The 23,834-nt window shown below is 43.9% G+C and overlaps 1 protein-coding gene across 8 annotated transcripts in view; it reads right to left on the bottom strand.

Moving 5' to 3' along the window:
- Positions 1–23,834, bottom strand: part of PPP6R3 (protein phosphatase 6 regulatory subunit 3) — a 158,084-nt gene that overhangs the window by 32,093 nt on the left and 102,157 nt on the right. For all 8 annotated transcript variants that reach the window (XM_061609953.1, XM_061609948.1, XM_061609951.1 and 5 more), the window contains one exon: positions 4,890–4,944. In XM_061609953.1, the coding sequence (XP_061465937.1) occupies positions 4,890–4,944 (55 nt within the window). The remainder of the gene's footprint in view (positions 1–4,889; positions 4,945–23,834) is intronic.

Raw genomic sequence — 23,834 nt, forward strand, 5'->3', positions numbered from 1 at the left:
AAACAATAAGTTTTAACCTTTTTTAAAAAAAGATGTCTTGAAAGCTTTTTTTAAAAATGTTTTTAAAGATGTTTGGTTTTAATGTATTTTAAAGTCTGTTTTTATGTTTTAAAGTGTTTTTAGTGCTTTTGTTTGTCGCCCTGGGCTGCTGCTGAGAGGGCGGGATATAAACAAACAAAACAAAACAAAACATCCTTAAAAAAACTTTAAAAACAACTTAAAAATCAATTCCAGCACAGAAACGGACTGGGATAAGGTCTCTATTTAAAAGGCTTGTAGAAAGAGGAATGTGTTCAATACGTTCCGAAAAGATAAGAGATGGCATCTGTCCAATATTTAAGGGGAGGAAATTTCAAAGTATAGGTGTCACAACACCAAAGGTCCACTTCCTATGTTGTGTGTAATGGACCTCCTGATAAGATGGTATCTGCAGGAGGCCCTCGCCTACAGAGCACAGTGATCGACTGGGTATATAAGGCGTAAGATGATATTTCACTTTTCCTGGTCCCAAGCTGTCTAGGGCTTTGTACACCAATATTGGAACCTTGAACTTCGCCCGACAGCAAATGGGCCGTGAGTGCAATTATTTCAGCAGCAGGGTAACATGTTGGCTATACCCTGCCCCAGTGAGCAGTTACATTGCTACATTTTGTATCAGTTACAGCTTCCAGACCAACTCAAGGGCAGACACATATAGAGTGCATTACAGTGATCCAGCCTGAAGGTTACCAGTGCATGGACAACAACGATCAGGCTATCCTGGTCCAGAAATGACAGCAGCTATCTTACCAGCTGAAGCTGGTGAAAAGCACTCCTAGCCACTAAGGTCACATAGGCCTCTAGCAACAAAGATGGATCGAGAAGCAACCTCAGACTACAAACCTGCTCTTTCAGAGGGAGTACAACCCCACCCAAAGCAGGCAACTGAACAATTATCAGAACTCAGGAACCATCAACCCAAAGTGCCTCTGTCTTGCTAGGATTCAGACTCAGTTTGTTGGTCCCTCATCCAGCCCTCTGCCAACTCCAGGCACTGGTCCAGGGCTTGCATGGCCCCTCCCGATTCAGATGTTACAGAGAAACAGAGCTGGGTATTATCAGCTGACACCTCACCCCAAATCTCCTGATGACCACTCCCTCAAGGGCTTCATACAGATGATGTTAAACAGCATTGGGGACAAGATGGAACCCTGCAGCACCCCACAGCACAACTGTCAGGGGGCCGAAAGACATTCACCCAATGCTATTCTCTGAAAACAACCCCGGAGATAGGATTGGAACCACTTTAAAACAGTGCTGCCAATACCCAACTCACCAAGTTGGCTCAGAATAATACCATGGTTAATGGTATCAAAAGCTGCTGAGAGATCAATTAAAAGTAACAGGGTTGCACTCCCCCTGTCCTTTTCCTGATAAAGGTCATGAGGCAACCAAGGCTGATTCAGTCCCATAACCAGGCCTGAACCCAGGTTAGAATGGGCCAAGATAATCTGCTTCATTTAAGAGTACCTGCAATTGCTGAGCCACAACCCCCTTGATCACCTTCCCTAAAAAAAAAAAAAAGGATTTGTGACCAGGCGATAGTTGTCACACACTATGGGTCCAGCGTGGGCTTTTTCGGGAGCAGACAGATCACCGCCTCTTTCAGGGTGGCTAGAACCACCCTTTCTCACAAAGATGCATTGATCACAGCCTGAATCCATTCAATTATACCTCCTTGGAAAGCTTTAATAAGCCAAGAAGGGCAAGGATTGAGAGGACGTGCTGCTGAACACATCTTTGCAAGCACCTTGTGCACATCATCAGGCCACATCAACTGAAACTGATCCCAAGAAGTTATGGCAGATGTGGCACTGGACACCTCACGGGACTACAGCAGATGTAGATGGGGCATCAAGATTACTATGTAGGCAAGCAATTTTACCCTCAAGGCGCCTTGCAAACAATTCACAGTGGACTTTCGAAGGGTCTAAAACTCCATTTCCTGGAGTTGATGTAAACAGACCCCTGACAATATGAAAAAGCTCCACTGGACAGCTACTTGAGGATGCACTTGAGGCAGAGAAGTGGGCGTTCTTTGCCACCCTCATTGCCACACAGCACATTTTTCGCGACTTGCACTCTAGCCATTGTTCAGCCCATTTCATTGTCCTTAGTTCATTCGTGTACAAAGGTGCAAACCAGGCTCCACAATGCCTGCTCTATCTACTGGAAAACTCCCCCAGGGCGTTCAGGAATCCAGTGGATTTTAGAGGCAGACCATCTTAATCTATCCACCACCCCTGCAGCTGAGGACTGAAGCCATAAGTCTAAACTTCACCAGGACGTGGTCTGACCCAAACAATGGGGTGACATCCACACCCCCTATCTCTAGACCAGTCTTTCCTCAATATGGAGCAAACACTAAATCGAGGGGGTGTCCTGCCCTGTGTCGGACCAGGGACAACTTGAGACAGTGCCATGTCATCATGGAGGTCATGAAGTCTCAACTGCACAAGACAAATGTTGGAGATGTAGTATCCATCATGCAAACTGTTTGCATTTATTTTGGAGTTGCTCAGTAATACATATTTATTGGGTTAAGATTTGAAAATAAATTTCAGAAATTACTGGATATCTGTTGCTAAATGATCCTCAAGTGCTATTATTAAACAATTTAAGGGATATAATACCTGGACCAGATTTGGAAATAGTAATAAAATTATTAATTGCAGAACAGTAATAGCAAAAGTTTGGAAGAAAAATATAGCACCACCATCTGGCATACTGTAACATTGCTCAAGCTTACGTACTATAGGAGAAAGGAAAGTGGACAAATTAATAATCTTTTAGATGGTTAATTTTTATTATGTTTTGGAATGATGAATACCTGGACAATATATATCCATACAACTTATTTGCATTTTTGTAATATGATATAATATGTTATTTGGTTAACTATAAACAAAATTTATTTTTCCTATTTTTCTTTTTAATTAATGTATTGTGATACAAATTGCTAACAGATTTGTTATCTCACATCTATTCAAATAAAAAGGATTTTTTAAAAAAACTTTCAAAACACAACCAAAAAAGCAACTCTGAAAATGTTACCCTCCAAAATTAACAAATACATCCGAAACTGGAGAAACAGATTACATTTCCAGTAAAAAGCTTCTTGTTCAAGGTTCAAAGCAAAGTTCAAATACTGCCTAAATACTCTTTTATTCCTTAAATTTACTAAAAATTTCTCAGAACATGTAATTGAGCAGACTTATCACCAGCTCATAGATGGTAGACTCCTTTAAACTGGCTGATAATGCTACACTGGAGACTTCTATGACCTGTCTTCCATAGAAAAGGGCATCTACTGTCTCTCTTGGTTTTTTTGCCAATTTAGCACCAGGGGCGGGATATAAATCTAACAAATAAATTAAAAAAAAACATCACTTTCACTTCAGCAGGTGCCCTCATCCAATGGGAATGTGAGATCCCTCCCAGAGGCCTCTGGGTTGATATCATTTCCAGAGAGGAGCACCTGCAAGGGAGAAGCAGCAAAAATATCTCCTCCTGTCCTCACCATGCTGTATTGTGATTAGGAGGTGTGGCAGGTTCCCTTCTGGAACACAGGGGGAGCCCACCAGGTAAAAACAAGAACAACAAGCCAGCTGACTCTCCTGATCTGACTAGAAGAGTTAGCAGCAAGGTGGCAAAAAAATGCCCAAGTGTGCTGTCTGCTGCCTGTGGGCTGCTAGTTGACTATCTCTGCCATAGCATTTTAGCTGTGTTTATTAATCCGGATGGACATTCACTATATCTGAAAACTATGGAACATATGGGAAATGAAAAAAATCCAGAAAGTAGTGCTCTTAATATTAAGTTACAGAAGTAAAAAGGACCACAACTAATTATGTCCCAAGATAAGGTCTCCTCAATTTTCAGTGCATCTCTCAAAGAAACCCATCCAAAATCATCATGAAAATGCCAAAGCATTTCCTTGATTTCCTCCCACTCCCAGCTGATGCATGTCATTGCTTGACTGTCAATATGCTTTAAGATGTTGCTTTGCCAATGTACCGCTAAATCTTCCTTTCTGTTAAAACCACTTCTAGCCTCTCCTCAGGCAGAGCGACATGATGTCCCTCTTCTTTTCGATATTTCATTGTACTGAAAGCTGTTAACAGGGGTCTATAAATTCTTAAAAGAAAATGAAAAATGTGTGCCTTAAAAGCCAATGAAAAATTTGTGGTCACTAGGATTCTGCCTCTCCTCCCTTCCCACAAGGACACTGCCTTATCCCTGACGTCACATTGTGCCTTTGAGATGCATTTTGAGGTCAGGGACAATCCTTTGCTCTCTTCAGCATTAATTTGAAGCTGGGGAGCCAGATGCGGAAATAATTCCTAGAATTCCACTGTGACTGTACCCCCAAGATACTCCAAGAAGCTTGGAAGCACACCACCAAAAGCAGCCCCAACCCTCCTCCTAATCTTGAAGGTGGGAAGAGGGTGTAGAACCACCCCATAGTTGTGCTGGACTTCATCTGAGCACCTCAAAAGTACACAACAGCAGCAGAGACAATCCCAGCCCCCTCCTTCATCTCCTAGATTGGGTGGAGAGCTGAGTTGTCATATTCACTACAAAAGGGTGACAGAACAGTCATCATAGTGAACAAAACTATGGACCCTTGCCCATCAATATACTTTCTGAGAAAGAAGCTTGAATCTTTGCAATCTTAGACATAAAGCTACTAACATTTATTTTAAAATGCTGCTCTTTAAAAGCAATACCACCAAGATGGGCAGGCCCTTCTCCCCCTCACACCCAGAATGTGAACAAAGAGCATCCGTTTTGAATTTTACAGACTGCATTTCCATATATAACAAAAATAGCTGCAGGAATATACTTACAGTTTCGTTGGTATTGAGGGTAAAATTGATGTCTGATACGCGATCAAAAGATACACTGTGAACAAAGTACAAATGTATAGACTAAAACAGAAAAGAAGGGGCATCCTACAAAGACAGACACCCGAGTTACACTTCACAGCATTTTATAATCTCATGAAACAAAAGCATTCCTTTCTAATACTAAACTTTGCAGCGTTCTGACAGGTAACATATGAAAAGGAATCAACACCTCTGTTGCAGGCTCATACAGAGCTGGAGGAGCAAAATATAAACTATGGAGGGAAGCCATCCAGACTATCGGTTGTCCAACAATGGCTGGACCTCAGTTTACTGTTTTCACTGACTCATAATACTGTTTCTTCTTCTGTCAAGAAAAGTGTCTCAGGGACATTTTAAATATGGCAGGTACACATCCTCATAGTTGTGCAGTGTTGCAGGCAACAGGCATATTTTTATTTTTAACCATGTGTACAGACTGCACGGAGCCACTATGGGCTCCCAGTAACCACACCATGTGCATGCGGTCAAGACAGACAAGCACAGCTAAGGTATAGTACTGTGTATCTGCTAAATTCTGGGAAATATTCTTCCACGAAATCTTTCAATTTATTTATTTATTTATTACGTTTATATACCGCCCCATAGCTGAAGCTCTCTGGGAGGTTTCAAGAATAAACAAGTGGTTTGATAGGGAATGTGGCAAAGTAAAAGCTCTTTAAATCAGACTCAATTAGGGCAAGAATCCCACTTGTTTCAGTGATGGGCTTCAAATCTAGAAGTATCATGTGCTTTAAAAATGGAACAGAATGGGCATTCTTGGGATGGACAGAATAACAGACTTAGATTTCAGTTTTAAGGAAGGAAAGAAAAAATGACTTAATGCTGTTACAGACCTTTTTTTAAAAGAAAACAGGAAAAAAGTAATGTAGGATGACAATCCCAAGAATGCACATGCTCACACAGTGAGAAAACTGCCAACACCATAATGCCGTTATATATATCTACAGTGTGGCTGCATTTGGAATACTGTGAACAGTTCTGATTGTCTCTCCTCATCTCAAGAAGGATATTGTAGAGTTGGAAAAGGGCAACCAAAATTATCAATGGGAGGGAGCAGTTCCCCTATGAGGAAAGGTTACAGCATTAGAGGGCTTTTTAGTTTAGAGAAAAGGTGAGTAATAGGTAACATGACAGAAATGTATAAAATTATGCAAGGCGTGGAGAAAGCAGATAGAGAAAAGTTTTTCTCCCTTTCTCACACTGCACATTGGGCATCCAATGAAGCTGAATGTTCGAAGATTCAGAACAGACAAAAGTACTTCACACCGCACACATAGTTAAACTATGGAATTTGCTCCCACAAGAGGCAGTGATGACCACTAAACAGGGTGGACAAAGATCAGCGATTTCTTTTTAAAAAATGACTTTTTTGTTTAAATCTTTTTTTAAAAAATCAAAGCATTACTAAAATAGTAAATTTCTCATTCAGTTCAAGCTTATTACAAACATGCTAAACCAACACTTACAGTCTCATTTAAATGAATTAATAGCTATATCACACTCACACACATTGCGTTACCAACCAATCAAACATGGGCATTCATTTAAGTTTTTCATCTCATTAAAATGTCTTTGTCCAACCTAACCAAAAACTCTTGCTTCTTAGAAGTTCTGGACTTTCAGTTTCTGTTTCTCTGATTAAAGTTACATGTGAAAGACACAGGCTGAATGGGAATGGGATTGTTTTCTTTGTCGTGGTGGAGCTGGGCCACACTAAAAAGGAATTAGGACAAAGGGACTACAGGTAAGGACAGTTGGAGGCAGAGTAGGAAGTTTAGAGTACAGAAAGATGCAGTTAAGAGATGCCATTGGGTGTCATTTTCTTATTTTATATTACATAGCATGCCCCTCACGTTGAAACATCATGGCAGACCATAATGGTGATGCCATATATCTATTCCTGCTTTATTCCAGCATAACTTAGCCTCCCTAGGGAACTCCATTCTATACTTGTTTTCTCAAAAAGCAAGCATTTCCAGCTTGACACAGGCAACATTATGTACTATTTCCTAAATTAATAAAAATCAAGTTATCTAAACAATTACACGAAGTGTACCCTACTTGTAAAATGTTATATTGAGTTGTAAATTAACATGTTTTAGTAATCAGATTTGCACCGCTGTTTAAGAAATATGTGAACAACTATAAGTGATAAACTTGATTTAAATCAAGGGTTTCTCTTGGTGATTTAAATCGCCTTGATTTAAATCAATCCACCTGCCACCAACTTAAATGGCTTTAAAGGAGGATTAGACAAATTCTTGGAGGACAAGGCTATCAATGGCTACTAGTCATACTGGCTATGCTCAACCTCCATAAGCAGAGGCGGTATGCTTCTGAATACCAGTTACTGGAAACCACAGGAGGGGAGACTACTCGTGCACTCGGATCCTGCTTGTCAGCTTCCCATGGGCATCTGGTTGGCGACTGTGAGAACAGGATGGTGGACTAGATTGGCCATTGCCTTGATCCAGCAGGCTCTTCTTATGTTCTTATGTTCTTAACTGTACGAAAAGCAAAAACTTTATCTGCATCAAATTTTGTCCAGTTTAAAGATCTGCATCAACTCCTGTTATCACTGAGCCCAGATACTGTCTCTACATTTGAGACACTGCTTTTTTATATAGTTTGAATTCTATTGTGCTTATACATGAGACATACAGCTTTGTGTATTGTCTTCATATATGCATTTGAAGTTTTAGCATCTTGCGCTACATAATATTTTATATTTTATATTTTGATTATAATTTGGCCGTGTGAAAAATTCTGAACCTTACTGCACACATATTATGCATTTTGGTACTTATGATTCTGTATTTTAGCAAACTGCTTATCTGTAATTTGAGATGCCTTGCCTTTGATTTTTTTAAATACATTTTTGTTGCTGTTGCCTTATATCAACTTTAGTATCAATTATGTGAAAAAGAAGACTGCCAAATCATCTTCCCAAAAGGGACGCCTCATATAAATTAGAAAAGAAATCTTCCCATTTTTTCCTTAAGGCCAAAGTGATGTCATGTTCCTCCAAAGTGAGATGGAAGCAATTATTAAATTGGTAACAATTTTAATATCTGAATAGTGAACACCTCAATGGATTGAACTTCACACATTACTGAAATATCTCCTGGCCGGTACAGATATCTGTTGCTAAGTTCATCTTTGCTGCCCAAACTATCAGCAAGAAGATCCTTCTTTAGACATCCAATTTTATAGTATATGCTTTTTTAAACTTTCTTGCTAAATCAATTGTATATCAGATCCATGACTGCACAATAAAATTTGATTTGATTGATTTGATTTGAACTTCACACATTCATCACCATACTAAAACTGCCATCAAATCAAGTATCATAATATTCTAATCCAGTAACAGATTAAGTTGTGAAAAAAGGGTTTCCCCCTGCTTTAATGAAGTATTAAAGTACTTTAACCTGTCAGTCCCGGACACTTAACAAAGCAGAACAGTTGGTGCAGCTTGAGGACATTGACAAGGTGCTTGGACAGGTTCGCGCAACCACTTCTGTGCTGGATCCTTGCCCTTCTTGGCTAATAAAAGCTAGCAGGGATGGAACAGCCAGCTGGGCCAGGGAAGTAATTAATGCATCTCTGCGAGAGGGGGTGGTCCCTGGCTGCCTGAAAGAGGCAGCAGTGAGACCACTCCTGAAGAGGCCCTCCCTGGACCCAGAAAATCTTAATAACTGTAGGCTAGTAGCAAATGTTCCATTCCTGGGCAAGGTCCTGGAACGAGTAGTTGCAGGCCAGCTCCAGACACTCTTGGATGAGTCTGATTATCTGGATCCATTTCAGTCAGGTTTCAGGCCTGGTTTTGGCACGGAAACAGCCTTGGTTGCCCTGTATTATTACCTTTGTCGGGAGAGAGACAGGGGGAGTGTGACTCTGTTGATTCTCCTTGATCTCTCAGCGGCTTTCGATACCATCGACCATGGTATCCTTCTGGGGAGACTGGCTGAGTTGGGAGTGGGAGGTACTGCATTGCGGTGGTTCCACTCCTACTTGGCAGGTCACCTCCAGAAGGTAGTGTTTGGGGAACATTACTCGGCACCCTGGACTCTCCAGTATGGGGTTCCACAGGGGTCAGTTCTGTCCCCCATGCTGTTCAACATCTACATGAAACCGTTGGGTGCGGTCATCCGGAGCTTTGGAGTGCGTTGCCATCAATATGCTGTGACACGCAGCTCTATTTCTCCTTTTCATCTTCTTTAGGTGAGGCTGTCAATGTGCTGAACCGGTGCCTGGCTGCGACAATGGACTGGATGAGAGCTAATAAACTGAGGCTCAATCCAGACAAGACTGAGATGCTGTTAGTGGGTGGTTCTTCTGACCAGATGGTGGATGTCTAACCTGTTCTGGATGGGGTTGCACTCCCCCTGAAGGAGCAGGTTCGTAGCTTGGGGGTTCTCCTAGAACCATCTCTGTCACTTGAGGCTCAGGTAGCCTCGGTGGCACAGAGTGCCTTCTACCAACTTCGGTTGGTGGCCCAACTATGTCCCTATCTAGACAGGGATAACCTGGCTTCAGTTGTCCATGCTCTGGTAACCTCCAAATTAGATTACTGCAATGCACTCTACGTGGGACTGCCTTTGAAGACGGTTTGGAAACTGCAGCTTGTGCAAAATGCAGCGGCCAGATTGGTAACAGGGACCAGACGGTCCGAACATATAAAACCGATTCTGGCCTGCTTGCATTGGCTGCCTGTATGTTTCCGAGCTCGATTCAAGGTGCTGGTTTTGACCTATAAAGCCTTACACGGCTTGGGACCACAATACCAGATGGAACGCCTCTCCCGATACGAACCCACCAGTATACTACGTTCAAGATCAAAGGCCCTCCTCCGGGTGCCTACTCCAAGGGAAGCTTGGAGGGTGGCAACAAGGGGGAGGGGCTTCTCAGTGGTGGCCCCCAAATTATGGAATGATCTTAATGATGAGGTGCACCTGGCGCCAACACTGTTATCTTTTCGGCACCAGGTCAAGACTTTCCTCTTCTCCCAGGCATTTGGGAGAATCATAGAATCATAGAGTTGGAAGGGGCCTTGTAGGCCATCGAGTCCAACCCCCTGCTCACAGCAGGAAATCCACAGCTAGAGCAACTCCCGCAGATAGCTGTCCAGCCTCTGCTTGAAGACAACCAGCGAAGGGGATCCCACCACCTCCCTAGGCAGTCGGTTCCATTGCCGAACTGCCCTTGCTGTCAAGAAGTTCCTTCTAATGTCCAATCTGAATCTACGCTCCTGCAACTTAAAACCATTAGACCTAGTCCTACCCTCTGGGGCAGCAGTGAACAAATCTGTACCCTCCTCTATGTGGCAGCCCTTCAGGTACTTAAAGAGTGCAATCATGTCACCCCTCAGCCTTCTCTTCACCAGACTGAACTTGCCAAGTTCCTTCAACCTTTCCTCATAAGACTTGTTCTCCATACCGGCTATCATCCTCGTCGCCCTCTTCTGAACACGCTCTAACTTGTCTATATCTTTCTTAAAATGAGGCGCCCAGAACTGAACGCAGTATTCCAGATGAGGCCTGACTAATGCAGAATATAGTGGGACTATTACTTCCCTCGACCTGGAAACTATAGCTCTGTTTATGCAGCCCAAAACCGCGTTTGCCTTTTTTGCCGCAGCATCACACTGCTGGGTCATGTTCAACTTGCGATCCACTACAATTCCAAGGTTCTTCTCACACGCACTACTGCTAAGCCAGGTATTTCCCATCCTGTACCCATGCATTTTGTTTTTGTGGCCTAAATGCAGAATCTTGCATTTGTCTTTATTGAATGTCATTTTATTAATTTCAGCCCAATTTTCTAGTCTATCCAGGTCCCTTTGGATTTTATTCCTGTCTTCCATTGTGTTAGCTATCCCTCCCAGTTTCGTATCATCTGCAAACTTCATAAGGCTTCCCTCCACTCCATCATCTAAGTCATTGATAAAAATGTTGAAGAGTATCGGCCCCAGGACAGAACCCTGTGGCACTCCACTCGAGACCTCCTTCCAGTCCGAAGCAGAGCCACCGACGACCACTCTTTGAGTACGGTTTTCCAACCAGTTGTGAATCCACCTGACAGTATTTCCATGTAGTCTGCATTTGACTAGTTTGCTAATCAAAAGGTCGTGGGGGACTTTGTCAAACGCCTTGCTGAAATCTAGATAGATGACATCTACAGCATTTCCACCATCTACTAAGCTAGTGACCCGATCAAAACAAGAGATGAGATTAGTTTGACAGGTTTTTTTCTTGACAAACCCATGCTGGCTCCTTCTAATCACAGCATTGTCATCTAGATAGTTGCCAATGGACTCTTTTATTATCCGTTCTAATATCTTTCCCGGTACTGAAGTCAGACTGACCAGCCTGTAATTCCCCGGATCTTCTTTTTTACCCTTTTTAAAGAGCGGGACGACGTTTGCCCGTCTCCAATCCTCCGGCACCTCTCCCGTTCTCCATTATTTCTCAAAGATGATGGCAAGAGGTTCTGAGAGTACATCTGCAAATTCCTTCAATACTCTGGGATGCAGTTCATCAGGCCCTGGAGATTTGAACTCATTTAGGTTAACTAGGTATTTCCTGACTATCTCCTTATCAATCTTGAACTGCAATCCCGACCCCTTACTGAGATTGCTACCGATGCAAGGTTGCACACTGTTCCCTTTTTGGGAGAAAACGGAGGCAAAATAGGTGTTGAGCAGTTCTGCCTTTTCCTTGTTATCTGTCAACATTTTGCCATCCTCATTGAGCAGCAGTCCCACCGTTTCCTTGGTCTTTCTCTTGCTTCAAACATATCTGAAAAACCCCTTTTTGTTGTTCCTCGCTTCCCTCGCCAGCCTCAGCTCGTTCTGGGTTTTAGCTTTCCTTACGCTATTCCTGCAAGCCCGAGCCGCTCGTCGGTACTCTTCCTTGGTGATGCGTCCTTCCTTCCATTCTTTATACATGCTCTCTTTTGTTGTCTCAACAACTGACTAACTTGTTACGAGAGTGCTTCCTATAAAGCAACGTTACTCCTGGAAATAGTAAATATGCTCAATATTTCAGCCACAAAGAGGGTATGACCACCACCATTAGCTGCTATGGCCCTTGTAGAGAACTACACTGAGCCTAGGATAGCATCTGCAATGAATTCTGGTGCTCTGATTAGTATTTGGAAGGTTCTGTGGATATCAGAAAACAGATATTCCAAACTTCTCAACAAATTCTTGCTGAAAAACTGAATGAGGATACATATGATAAGAAAGGCTTGATCTACTCAGGCCTTTGTGAAGTCCCTACCAGATCGGTTGAGCTCTGGACATGCAGTACAATTGCAGTACCAAATGCTGAAAATGATTCTGACTGGCTTGAATTGTGTTCCTGTGCCATCTGGTGGATGACTGAAAACAATGTATCAATTTCAGATAAGCAACATAGCACTGCATTTTCTTGTCCTCCATTTTTGAGCTCTGGAAATGGCAATTGCTCCATCTTGACTATAAGCTGGATCAAGCACTTGCTGCCTTTTGAAATCTTCTCCTGAACTTCAGAGGGCTAGTCTCCTGATGGAGTTGCTCTTGCTGAGGGAGAACATTCTGCAGCCTGATTTTTAACCATTCTTACATACTGTTTCTTTGTAGTGTCAGGACGTGTTACCTTAAATGACCCATTGCACAAAAGTAGAGTGTCAGAAGAGAGGAAAGGGGAAAGAAACCTGAAAAATAGGTAAGCAAAGATTTAAACTTTAAATCTTAAAAGAATAGGGATATGCATGAACTTCATGCAGAAAAACAAGGAAGAGTGGAACCTAGGGTAGACACACTGTTGTGCCAGTTCCAGTGCATCTCCACCTCTCTTTTCTGAAAATGGGGCACATGACACTACTCAAATTCCAATTTTAATTTAAAACCTAACGCATCAGCTCGAGTGCATTTTTTAAAAAATCAGCTTCAAGCAGATTTTGCAACTGATTTGTAAGACCAACCCATTTCTCTTTCAGGTATCACCAATGGAAACACTTTGCTGTAGGCTCACACTTAGCTAGTGATTGGTCCAAGACTTTGCTGTAGGTGGTCCTGAAAGGTCTAAAGGCAGCAGTGGGGAAGGGAAGCAGGGTCAGCAGAGAAGAGTTGCTTCAAACACAGCCAGAAAAACCCACAGCCCTAGATTCTGCTTTAGGTGAAGGCAGGACAAAAACTGAGGAGGAGCTAGCACGGGGAGAGGATAGAAGGGGAAAATGTCACATCTCCCTAATTTGGGCAAATGGGAGAGACAATGGACACACAGGAACACCTCTCCTACACCAAACAGGAGAAAAGAACATTGGGAACTTCCTGTGAATGGGCCTTTTCTAGCAGAATAGGCGAGCCAGCCTACTTTGAGTTATTGTCTCCTCCCACTTGCCCTAGGCAGGAAACCATGTGACTGAATTTTGTCACTTCCTCCTTGCTCTCTCTCTTCAGTTTACTTTCATGTCAGAGCTTAGATAAATCCTCCTCCTATATTACATGGAACTTAGGAAATATGTAAATAGAAACACCGAGAACAGAAGCACAAAAACAGTTGTTGTTATGTGCCTTCAAGTCGACTACGACTTATGGCGACCCTATGAATCAGCGACCTCCAAGAGCATCTGTCATGAACCGCCCTGTTCAGATCTTGTAAGTTCAGGTCTGTGGCTTCCTTTATGGAATCAATCCATCTCTTGTTTGGTCTTCCTCTTTTTCTTCTCCCTTCTGTTTTTCCCAGCATTAGTGTCTTTTCTAGTAAATCATGTCTTCTCATTATGTGTCCAAAGTATGACAACCTCAGTTTCATCATTTTAACTTCTAATGATAGTTCTGGTTTAATTTGTTCTAACACCCAATTATTGGTCTTTTTCGTGGTCCATGGTATGCGCAAAGCTCTCCTCCAACACCACACTTCAAATGAGTTGATTTTTCTCTTATCCGCTTTTTTCACTGTCCAACTTTCACATCCATACATAGAGATCGGAAATACCATGGTCTGAATGATCCTGACTTTAGTGTTCAGTGATACATCTTTGCATTTGAGGACCTTTTCTGGTTCTCTCACAGCTGCCCTCCCCAGTCCTAGCCTTCTGATTTCTTGACTCTTGTCTCCAGTTTGGTTAATGACTGTGCCGAGGTATTGATAATCCTCGACAAGTTCAATGTCCTCATTGTCAACTGTAAAGTTACATAAATCTTCTGTTGTCATTACTTTAGTCTTTTTGACGTTCAGCGTTCAGCTGTAGTCCTGCTTTTGTGCTTTCCTCTTTAACTTTCATCAGCATTTGTTCAAATCATTACTGGTTTCTGCTAGTAGTATGGTATTGTCTGCATATCTTAAATTATTGATATTTCTCCCTCCAATTTTCACACCTCCTTCATCTTGGTCCAATCCCACTTTCCGTATCATATGTTCTGCGTACAGATTAAAGAAATAGGGTGATAAAATACACCCCTGTCTCACACCCTTTCTGATGGGGAACCAATCGGTTTCTCCATATTCTGTCCTTACAGTAGCCTCTTGTGCAGAGTATAGGTTGAGCATCAGGACAATCAGATGCTGTGGCACCCCCATTTCTTTTAACGCTTTCCATAGTTTTTCATGATCTACACAGTCAAAGGCTTTGCTGTAATCTATAAAGCAGAGGGTGATTTTCTTCTAAAATTCCTTGGTCCGTTCCATTATCCAATGTATGTTTGCAATATGATCTCTGGTGCCTGTTCCCTTTCTAATCTACCTAACTTTAATTTTAGAAGATTGCCTACATGACCTGGCACCTTTATAAATATAAACATGTATGCGATGTAGCCAGTGAGTGGTCTTGTGTGGGGTGTGATCAAGGCTGGCTCACCTATTCTGCTAGAAAAGACCAATTCACAGCAAGTTCCCAATGTCCCATTTTCCTAGCAGAATGCAAGGCAGTCTACACTGGGACATACCAAAGCCTGTATGTTGCTAGGGTGGGAATTAAAGCTCCCCACTCACTGCAGTGAAAGAACTTGTTGCAACATATGCCTTCCAAATGCTTCTTCTGCAGACTCATGCAGATCTAATTTGTAATGTCATGTGAACATGGATGGGAATGCCCACATAGCTGCCCTGCAAATTTCCTGAATGTTTGCATGTGCGGCTAGAGCTGCTACCAAAGCAGTCACCCTGGTCAAATGAGCTGTGATGAGTTTAGGCAGCTGAAGATGTGGAGCTTCATAAGCACCAGCTATGCATACTCTAAGCCATGTGGCCACTGTGGCTTTTTAGCCTTCTGTCCCGAAGCCTTGGGTGAAAAGAAACAAAGTGAGCATTTGTCTGAAGTGTGCTCTCCTATCTATGTATATAAGAAGTGCTCTTCACACATCTAACCTTGTGCCATGTTTTTTCTGAAGAGTGGGGACAGAAACAGAAAAAGACCAATTCTTGCTCTCTGTGGAAGACAGGGTTGATTCTGAGTAGAAACGTTGGGTCTGTCCTCAGTGCTACTCTGTCTTTATGGAAAATGCACACCTCTTTGCTGACCAAAAGTCCCCTCAGTTCAGATACCTGGCGTGCTGATGTGACTGCAACCAGAAAGGCCACTTTTATAATCTTAGAGGTACTGTACAGAGTAGCCTGAAAGGTGGTTTAGTCAGAGCTTTAAGCAATGTGTGCAAGTTCCATGTGGGGAATCGGTGTACTACTGGTGGCGATATAAGTGACACTCCCCTCAGGAACGGTTTGATTTGAGAGTGTAAGCTGAGGGGTTCTCCTTCTGGATGTGTGAACACCGAGGAGAGGATGGACACCTGCTTTTTAGCGTATTTGGTTTTAGTCCTTGGTCTAATCCTTATTGAAGAAACTGCAGGAGTTGTGGAACCCCTGCCTGCAGCCTGTTTACTTTTTTTCTTAAACACCATCTGGAAAAAGCTTGCCAGATAGCCTCATAAATCCTGTTGGTAGATTTCCTGTGAGGTAAGGATTGTATTAATGACTGCTGCTGAGTATCCTGCTCTGTGTAAGTTGTCCCTCTCAAACTCCATGCGGCTAGCTTCCACCAGGCTGGGTTTGGGTGCTCCACCAGGCCTTGTGATAGAAGGCCTCCTGCCAGAGGGAGCGTGAGAGGTGGGGTGGCTGCTAGAGGGAGGATCTCAGAAAACCATGCCCTCTTGGGTCAATATGGTGCCACTAAGACCTCTCCTGATGGACTATACACAACACTTTCTGTATTAGAGAGAATAGCAGGAATGCATAGAGCAGACCCTGCAGCCGTGGTGAGTTGAGTGCATCTATTCCTTCCACTGTAGGGCAGAGGAAGTGAGATTAGAAACATACGGTCTTGGCATTCAGTGGTGTTCCTAGGTGAGGCTATATGAAGTTGAATGCTTCCTGACTAAGTGCCTGCTAAGGTAGTCTGCTGTGAGATTTACTTTTCCTTTTATGTGCTGTGCTGTTATGGACAAAAGGTTGCATTCAAGCCAGCTAAGGAGGGCCTCCACCTTCTTGTGCAGGGATTTGGATTTGCAGAGTCCCTGACAAACAATATGTGATTTTGATGATATGTCTGGCAGAAACAGGATATGTCTTGAGATCTAGGTGTCATGCAGTGTCAAAGGGCCAGATGTGCTGCCCGGAGTTTCTGCCTGATCCCATGTGCCCTGAACTGTGAGATGCTGGCAGTGTACCCCCTCCCCCGAAGACTGGCATCTGTTGTGATTACAATACATACTGGATCCCTCAAGGGGATCTCTTTGGCTAAATGTCTTTGATTCAATCACCATAGGAATGAATGGCATAGATGCTGGGTGAGGAGAATGTGGATGTATGTCTCTCTGGTGATATGTTCCTGCAGGGAAGCAGGGCCCACTGAAGGTCCCTAGAATGTAGCCTGGCCCAAGGCACTAGTGCAGTGCAGGAGATCGTCATGCCCAACAACTGTGCTAAAAGCATTAAGTCCACTCTCTTGTATGGCAACAATCTAAGTATTAACTGTCTTATGTTTGACATTCTATTTGTGGATGGAGTCAAGACTCCTGTGTCTGTGTCTATGATGGCCCCTAAATGAACCATCCAGTGGGTAGGCTGTGACCCCCCAAGCACTCCAAAGAATCTGTGACCCCCCAAGCACTCCAGGGTTGCTTGCAGATCCCACTGAGTCTTGGGAAGTAAAGGAGACCTGATCAGAATGTCATCCAGATATGAGTACATGTGTAAACCCTAAAGAATAAGGCCACCATAATTTTGGTGAACACCTCAGAGCTGAAGCCAGTTCAAAAGGCATTGCTTTGTACTGATAATGTCTGTTGTATGCAAGCAAATCAAAGAAATTTCTGGTGTTCTGGAAATACTGGAATGCACGCTTCCTTCAAATCTATGGAAGTCATAAAGTCTCCCAGACAGATAGCCTCTTGAATGGTCCTAAGTATCTTTATACAGAGCTTCCTGTATCTTATGAACTTGTTGAGGAAATGCTGGTTTGATTCCCCCTTTTGGGGGCATTATGAACAACTGAAAGTAAACTCCTCACTACTCCCCTCCCTATTTGGTGAGATGGGACCAATTCTACTGCCCTGATCTGAATCAAATGCTCGATTGCCTGATTCATGATCTCTGTTTTTACTTTAGGTTTTGAAACTGGGGTGAAGTAAAGTCTGTCCTGGGGAACATATATGAATTCTAATTTTAACCCTTCCAGTATTGACTCTAGGACCCATGTGTCTGTTGTTTAGCTCCGCCTGTGTATGAAGTGTTGTAAGCTGCCCCTACTTGTCCCTGCTTGGCATCAGAACTGCTGCTTAGACTGTCTGGGTTGAGCTGGGACAGCTCACTGGGCATGAAAGGCTGCGGGTCTGGTGAATTTTGTTCTGTTCCAGATAGGTCTGGAGGATCTGAAATGCCTGAAACGAAAGCTACCCTGCTGGGGTCAAAAGGAGTTAGAGGGTCTTTTACATTGTTTTCTATCATCTTTGTTAGTGTTGTTAACAAGTTGTTAGCTTGTCGGGGGGCGGTGGCTGGCCGCTGCCGGGCTGCGGGTCCCGTTCGTGGCGTTTTGCCGTGGGCGTGGCTGTGCCTGATACCGTTGGTGCTGTCGCCGTGTTTCTCGCTGCCATTTGGGATTTTCATCTTTATCACTGCAGGGTGCCTTTAGCCTTGGCGGCTTACACCTCTTTACCATCGCCGTCATCTGAACTTCATTTGAATTTTCATCTTAACTTTTGAGGACGGTGCCTGCGAAGAAGAGAGGACCAGGACTGTCGTCCATGTGCGGAGTGCGGGATTATGTATGATGTGTGAATTTTAACTGGATGTATGGTGCTTGCTGAATGCATGTTGTGTATGAGTGTATATACGGCCTCTTTAAGAACGATCAGTGTTGTTAACATAGTTGCGACTCTGAGATTGCAACATTTTAACTCATTGCTGCCACCTGGATGTAATAAATATACTGAATGTGTATTTTTTTGTGTGAATGATTGAGCTGTTAGTGTTTATGTGTCTTTAGTTGGAATGTGTTGTAATGATTTAATATTATTTGAGTGTATTTTGTGTATGTTTACTGTATTGTATTATTGATCGTGTGTGTGTGTTTGTGTGTGTGTGTGTGTGTGTGTTTTATTATTCGTGTGAATGTGATTCGGTGTGTGTGTATTGGTGCTTTTATCTGTTTTAATATGTGCCTGGGAGAATGTATTATACACCAACCGGGGAGACCTTCGGGGGCCCCAATTAGCGTAGTGACGGGTAATGGGAGGTATGGTGTTGTGAGGAGAACATGCCAGGTAAGGGAAACCCGTCCCAGACAAGTAGTGTCTGTGACCCGTTCCGGTTCTCCTCATATCCCCAGGACTGCTGGTTGTCCTATCAGTCAGCCTTCGGATCTCCATATGCTGCTGTTAAACGCCAGGTCGGTACAACATAAGATCTCCCTTGTTCATGATTTAATTGTGGACGAGGCGGCTGACCTGGCGTGCATAACCGAGACCTGGGTGGGTGATACAGGAGGAGTTGCTCTTTCCCAGCTTTGCCCACCTGGGTATACAGTTCAGCATCATGGTAGAGCCGAAGGTCGGGGAGGCGGGGTCGCCGTAGTCTATAGGAGCTCTTTCTCACTCACCGAGCACCCTGTACAGGTGACGACTGGATTGGAGTGTCTCCACCTTGCGCTGGGCCAGAGAGACAGGTTGGGAATTCTGTTGGTGTACCGCCCGCCCTGCTGCCCAACAAATTCCCTAACTGAGCTGACAGAGGTAGTCTCTGAGGTATTGTTGCAGTCCCCTAGACTGCTGGTACTGGGGGACTTCAACGTCCATACCGAGACTGCTTTATCTGGGGCGGCTCAGGACTTCATGGCCTCCATGACAACCATGGGGCTGTCTCAGTTTGTTACTGGCCCGACGCATGTGTCGGGACATACCCTTGATTTGATCTTCGCCACTGGACAGGGAGATGGTGATCTGGAGGTTGGGGGTTTTTCATCTACCCCATTGTCATGGACAGATCACCGCTTGCTGAGGTTTAGGCTTACGGCGACCCTTTCCCTCTGCAAGGGTGGGGGACCTATTAAACTGGTCCGCCCCCGGAGATTAATGGATCCTGAGGGTTTCCAAAGGGCTCTGGGGGATTTTCCGACTGAGAAGACTGGTGCTGCTGTTGAAGCCCTGGTTGAACTGTGGAATACGGAGATGACCCGGGTGGTTGACACGATCGCTCCCATGCGCCCCCTCCTATGTAGAGCTCATGCAGCCCCATGGCATACCCTGGAGCTGAGAGTGATGAAGCAAGAGAGGAGGAGGCTTGAGTGCAGATGGAGGCGGACTCCCGACGAATGCAATTATGCCTTGGTAAGTGCCTGCTCTAAGCGATATACAGCAGCGGTGAGTGCAGCAAAAAAGAGATATTTTGCTGCCAGTATTAAGGCATCACTCTTCCGCCCAGCGGAGCTTTTTAAAACTGTACGAGGGCTTTTACATCTTGGCCCTCGGGATACTATAGATTCATCTGTAGCCCGCTGTGATGAGTTCGCTGGACACTTCCAAGACAAGATCGCTAGCATTCGTCGGGACTTAGACTCCAATATTATAGCAGTTGGATTCAATGAAGCATCAAGAACACGGTCTTGTCCTTATTTATTGGATGAGTTTCAGTCTGTACAGCTTGAGGATGTTGACAAGATCCTTGGACTGGTGCGGGCGACCACGTCGGTGCTGGATCCTTGCCCCTCTTGGCTGGTGAAAGCTGGTAGGACTGGAACCGCCGACTGGGCCAAGGAGGTAATCAATGCCTCTTTGAGAGAGGGAGTGGTCCCTGACTGCCTAAAAGCGGCGGTAGTGAGATCACTCCTGAAGAAACCCTCCTTGGACCCAGATAACTTGAACAACTATAGACCTGTGGCGAATGTTCCGTTCCTGGGCAAGGTTCTGGAGTGGGTGGTGGCCGACCAGCTCCAGGGGCTCTTGGATGACACTGATTATCTTGATCCGTTTCAATCCAGTTTTAGTCCTGGGTTTGGTACCGAAACAGCCTTGGTCGCCCTGTATGATGACCTTTGTCGGGAGAGGGACAGGGGGAGAGTGACCCTGTTGATTCTCCTTGATCTCTCAGCTGCTTTTGATACCATCGACCATGGTATCCTTCTGGGAAGGCTCACGGAGTTGGGAGTTGGGGGTAATGCTTGGCAGTGGCTCCGCTCCTACTTGGTGGGTCGTCAACAGAAGGTGGTGCTTGGGGAACACTGCTCTGGTAACTTCTAGATTGGACTACTGCAATGCGCTCTACGTTGGGCTGCCCTTGAAGACAGTTCGGAAACTACAGTTAGTCCAGAATGCAGCGGCCAGATTGTTGACGCGGACAAGAAGGTCCGCTCATATTACACCCGTTCTGGCTCGTCTGCACTGGCTTCTTATTTGTTTCCGGGCTAAATTCAAAGTGCTGGTTTTGACCTATAAAGCCTTACATGGCATGGGACCGCAATACCTGGTGGAGCGCCTCTCCCAATATGAAACTACCCGTACACTGCGCTCAACATCTAAGGCCCTCCTCCGAGTACCATCCCATCGAGAAGCTCGGAGGGTGGTGACTAGAAATAGGGCCTTTTCGGTTGTGGCTCCCGAACTATGGAATGGTGTCCCCGATGAGGTGCGCCTGGCGCCGACGCTGCTATCTTTTCGGCGCCAGGTGAAAACCTTTTTATATTCCCAGGCATTTTAATGCGTATTATTATATGTATTGTTGTATTTTGTTACTGTTTGATTATTTTTGTTTACCTTTGTTGGTTTGATTCTATTGTATTATTGTATTTATATATTCCTGATTGCTTTATTTTATGTACACCGCCCAGAGAGCCCTTGGGCTTAGGGCGGTATATAAATTAAATTAAATAAATAAAATAAATAAATAAAGGCATAGCCTTTTTCTTATCTTTGGTTTCAATCAGTATTTCCTTTAGAGCTTCTTTGCCAAACAATTTTGCTCCCTCAAAGGGTGCAATTGTTAGATTAGCTCTGGAGGCTAAGTCTACTCTCCAGTGCGATAGCCAGAATGTCCTATGGGCTATGACATTTGCTGCCATATTTCTGCAAATAAAGATGTGCGTATCTACTGATGCATCCACAAAACGTTCAAGCCTTCTAATCATTACTGCCAACAACCTGAACAGTTTAGAATCCTGCATCAATTCTTTCATCCACATCAGAAGTGTCAGTATCCTCATAGATATGAGTAGCATTGGCTCTATGAGACATGTTGGCAGCTTCAAAATTGTGTTTCAGCATTGCCCCTGCCACCTTCTCCTCAGGAACTTTTAAGAGTAGCATTCTTGTTCAGACAGCATAAATGTCTCAGAAACCATGTTAAATACTGGATTATCCATGAGGGGAAGAAAAGGACACATACAGGAAGTGGAAAGAAGGCCAGGCCACAAAGGAAGAGTACAGGCAGGTTATCATGGAATTGCAGGGATGGCGTCAGGAAGGCTAATGCTGAGAATGAGCTGAGGTTAGCAAGAGATGCTAAAAGCAACAAAAAAGCTTTCTTCAGCTACGTCCATAGTAAGAGACACGAGAAAAGAAATGGTGGGACAGCTACTCAATGAGGATGGCAACATGATAACAGATGACAAAGAAAAGGCAGAAATGCTCAATTCCTACTTTGGCTCAGTCTTCTCTCAAAAAAGGGTCTATGACCCTCCTGGGAAACATGAAGTGGAAGGGGCAGGATTGGAGCTTGAGACTGATAGACAAACAGTCAAGGAATACCTAATCACTTTGAATGAGTTCAAATCGGCAGGGCCCGATAAACTGCATCCTAGAGTATTGAAGGAACTGGCTGAAGAATTCTCAGAACCGCTGTCTATTATCTTTGTGAAATCATGGAGGACTGGTGAAGTGCTAGATGACAGGAGGAGAGCTAGTGTTGTCCCTATCTTCAAAAAGGGCAAAAAGGAGGAACCAGGGAACTACAGACCAGTCAGCCTAACATCAATCCCTGGAAAAACTCTGGAGCAGATTAAAAAGCAGTCAATCTGTAAGCACCCTGAAAGCAATGCAGTGATTACTAGGAGCCAACATGGATTTATGAAGAACAAATCCTGCCAAACTAATCTTCTCTCGTTTTTTGATCGGGTAACCTCCCTTGTAGACTGTGGGAATGCTGTGGACACATCTCGACTTCAGCAAAGCTTCTGACAAAGTGCCCCATGATATTCTAATTACCAAGCTAGCTAAATGTGGGCTGGATGGAGCAACTATCAGGTGGATCCACAGTTGGCTCCAGAATCATACTCAAAGAGTGCTTCTCAATGGTTCCTTCTCAAACTGGGCAAAAGTAACGAGTGGGGTACCACAGGGCTCAGTACTGGGCCCAGTGCTCTTCAACATTTTTATCAACGACTTGGAGGAGAAAGTACAGAGCATGCTTATCGAATTTGCTGATGATACAAAATTGGGGGGCACAGCTAATACCGTGGAAGACAGAAACAAAATTCAAAGGGTCCTGGATAGGCTGGAGCATTGGGCTGAAAACAACAGAATGAAATTCAACAGGGATAAATGCAAAGTTCTACACTTAGGAAAAAGAAACCAAATGCACAGTTATAAGATGGAGGATACTTGGCTCAGCAATACGACATGTGAGAAGGATCTTGGAATTGTCGTTCATCACAAGCTGAATATGAGCCAACAGTGTGATGTGGCTGCAAAAAAGGCAAATGCTATATTAGGCTGCATTAACAGAAGTATAGTTTCCAAATCTTGATTACTGCTTCCAGTTCTGGTCTCCGCACTTCAAGAAGGATGCAGACAAACTGCAACAGGTTCAGAGGAGGGCAACAAGGATGATCAGGGGACTGGAAACAAAGCCCTATGAGGAGAGACTGAAAGAGCTGGGCATGTTTAGCCTGGAGAATAAAAGACTGAGGGGAGATATGATAGCACTCTTCAAGTACATGAAAGGTTGTCACACAGAGGAGGGCCGGGATCTCTTCTCGATTGTCCCAGAGTGCAGGACATGGAATAATGGGCTCAAGTTGCAGGAAGCCAGATTTCGACTGAACATCAGGAAAAATTTCCTAACTGTTAGAGCCATACGACAATGGAACCAATTACCTAGAGAGGTAGTGGGCTCTCTGACACTGGAGGCATTCAAGAGGCAGCTGGACAGCCATCTGTCAGGAATGCTTTGATTTGGATTCTTGCATTGAGCAGGAGGTTGGACTTGGTGGCCTTATAGGCCCCTTCCAAATCTACTATTCTATGTTTCTATGATTCTGTGAATTAACTGTGATTATTCTCCATCTAATTAATAGCAAGAAAGTGCATAGACCTCAGATCTCTTATTAGACAGTGGGGTTGCCCACTCTGCCAACATAAATTCTTTGAAAACTGCAGGTAAAGAGACTTATTTCCTGTTGCTTTTTAGTAGTAGG

This window comes from Rhineura floridana, chromosome 2 (assembly GCF_030035675.1).
Source record: "Rhineura floridana isolate rRhiFlo1 chromosome 2, rRhiFlo1.hap2, whole genome shotgun sequence".
NCBI lineage: Eukaryota > Metazoa > Chordata > Lepidosauria > Squamata > Rhineuridae > Rhineura > Rhineura floridana.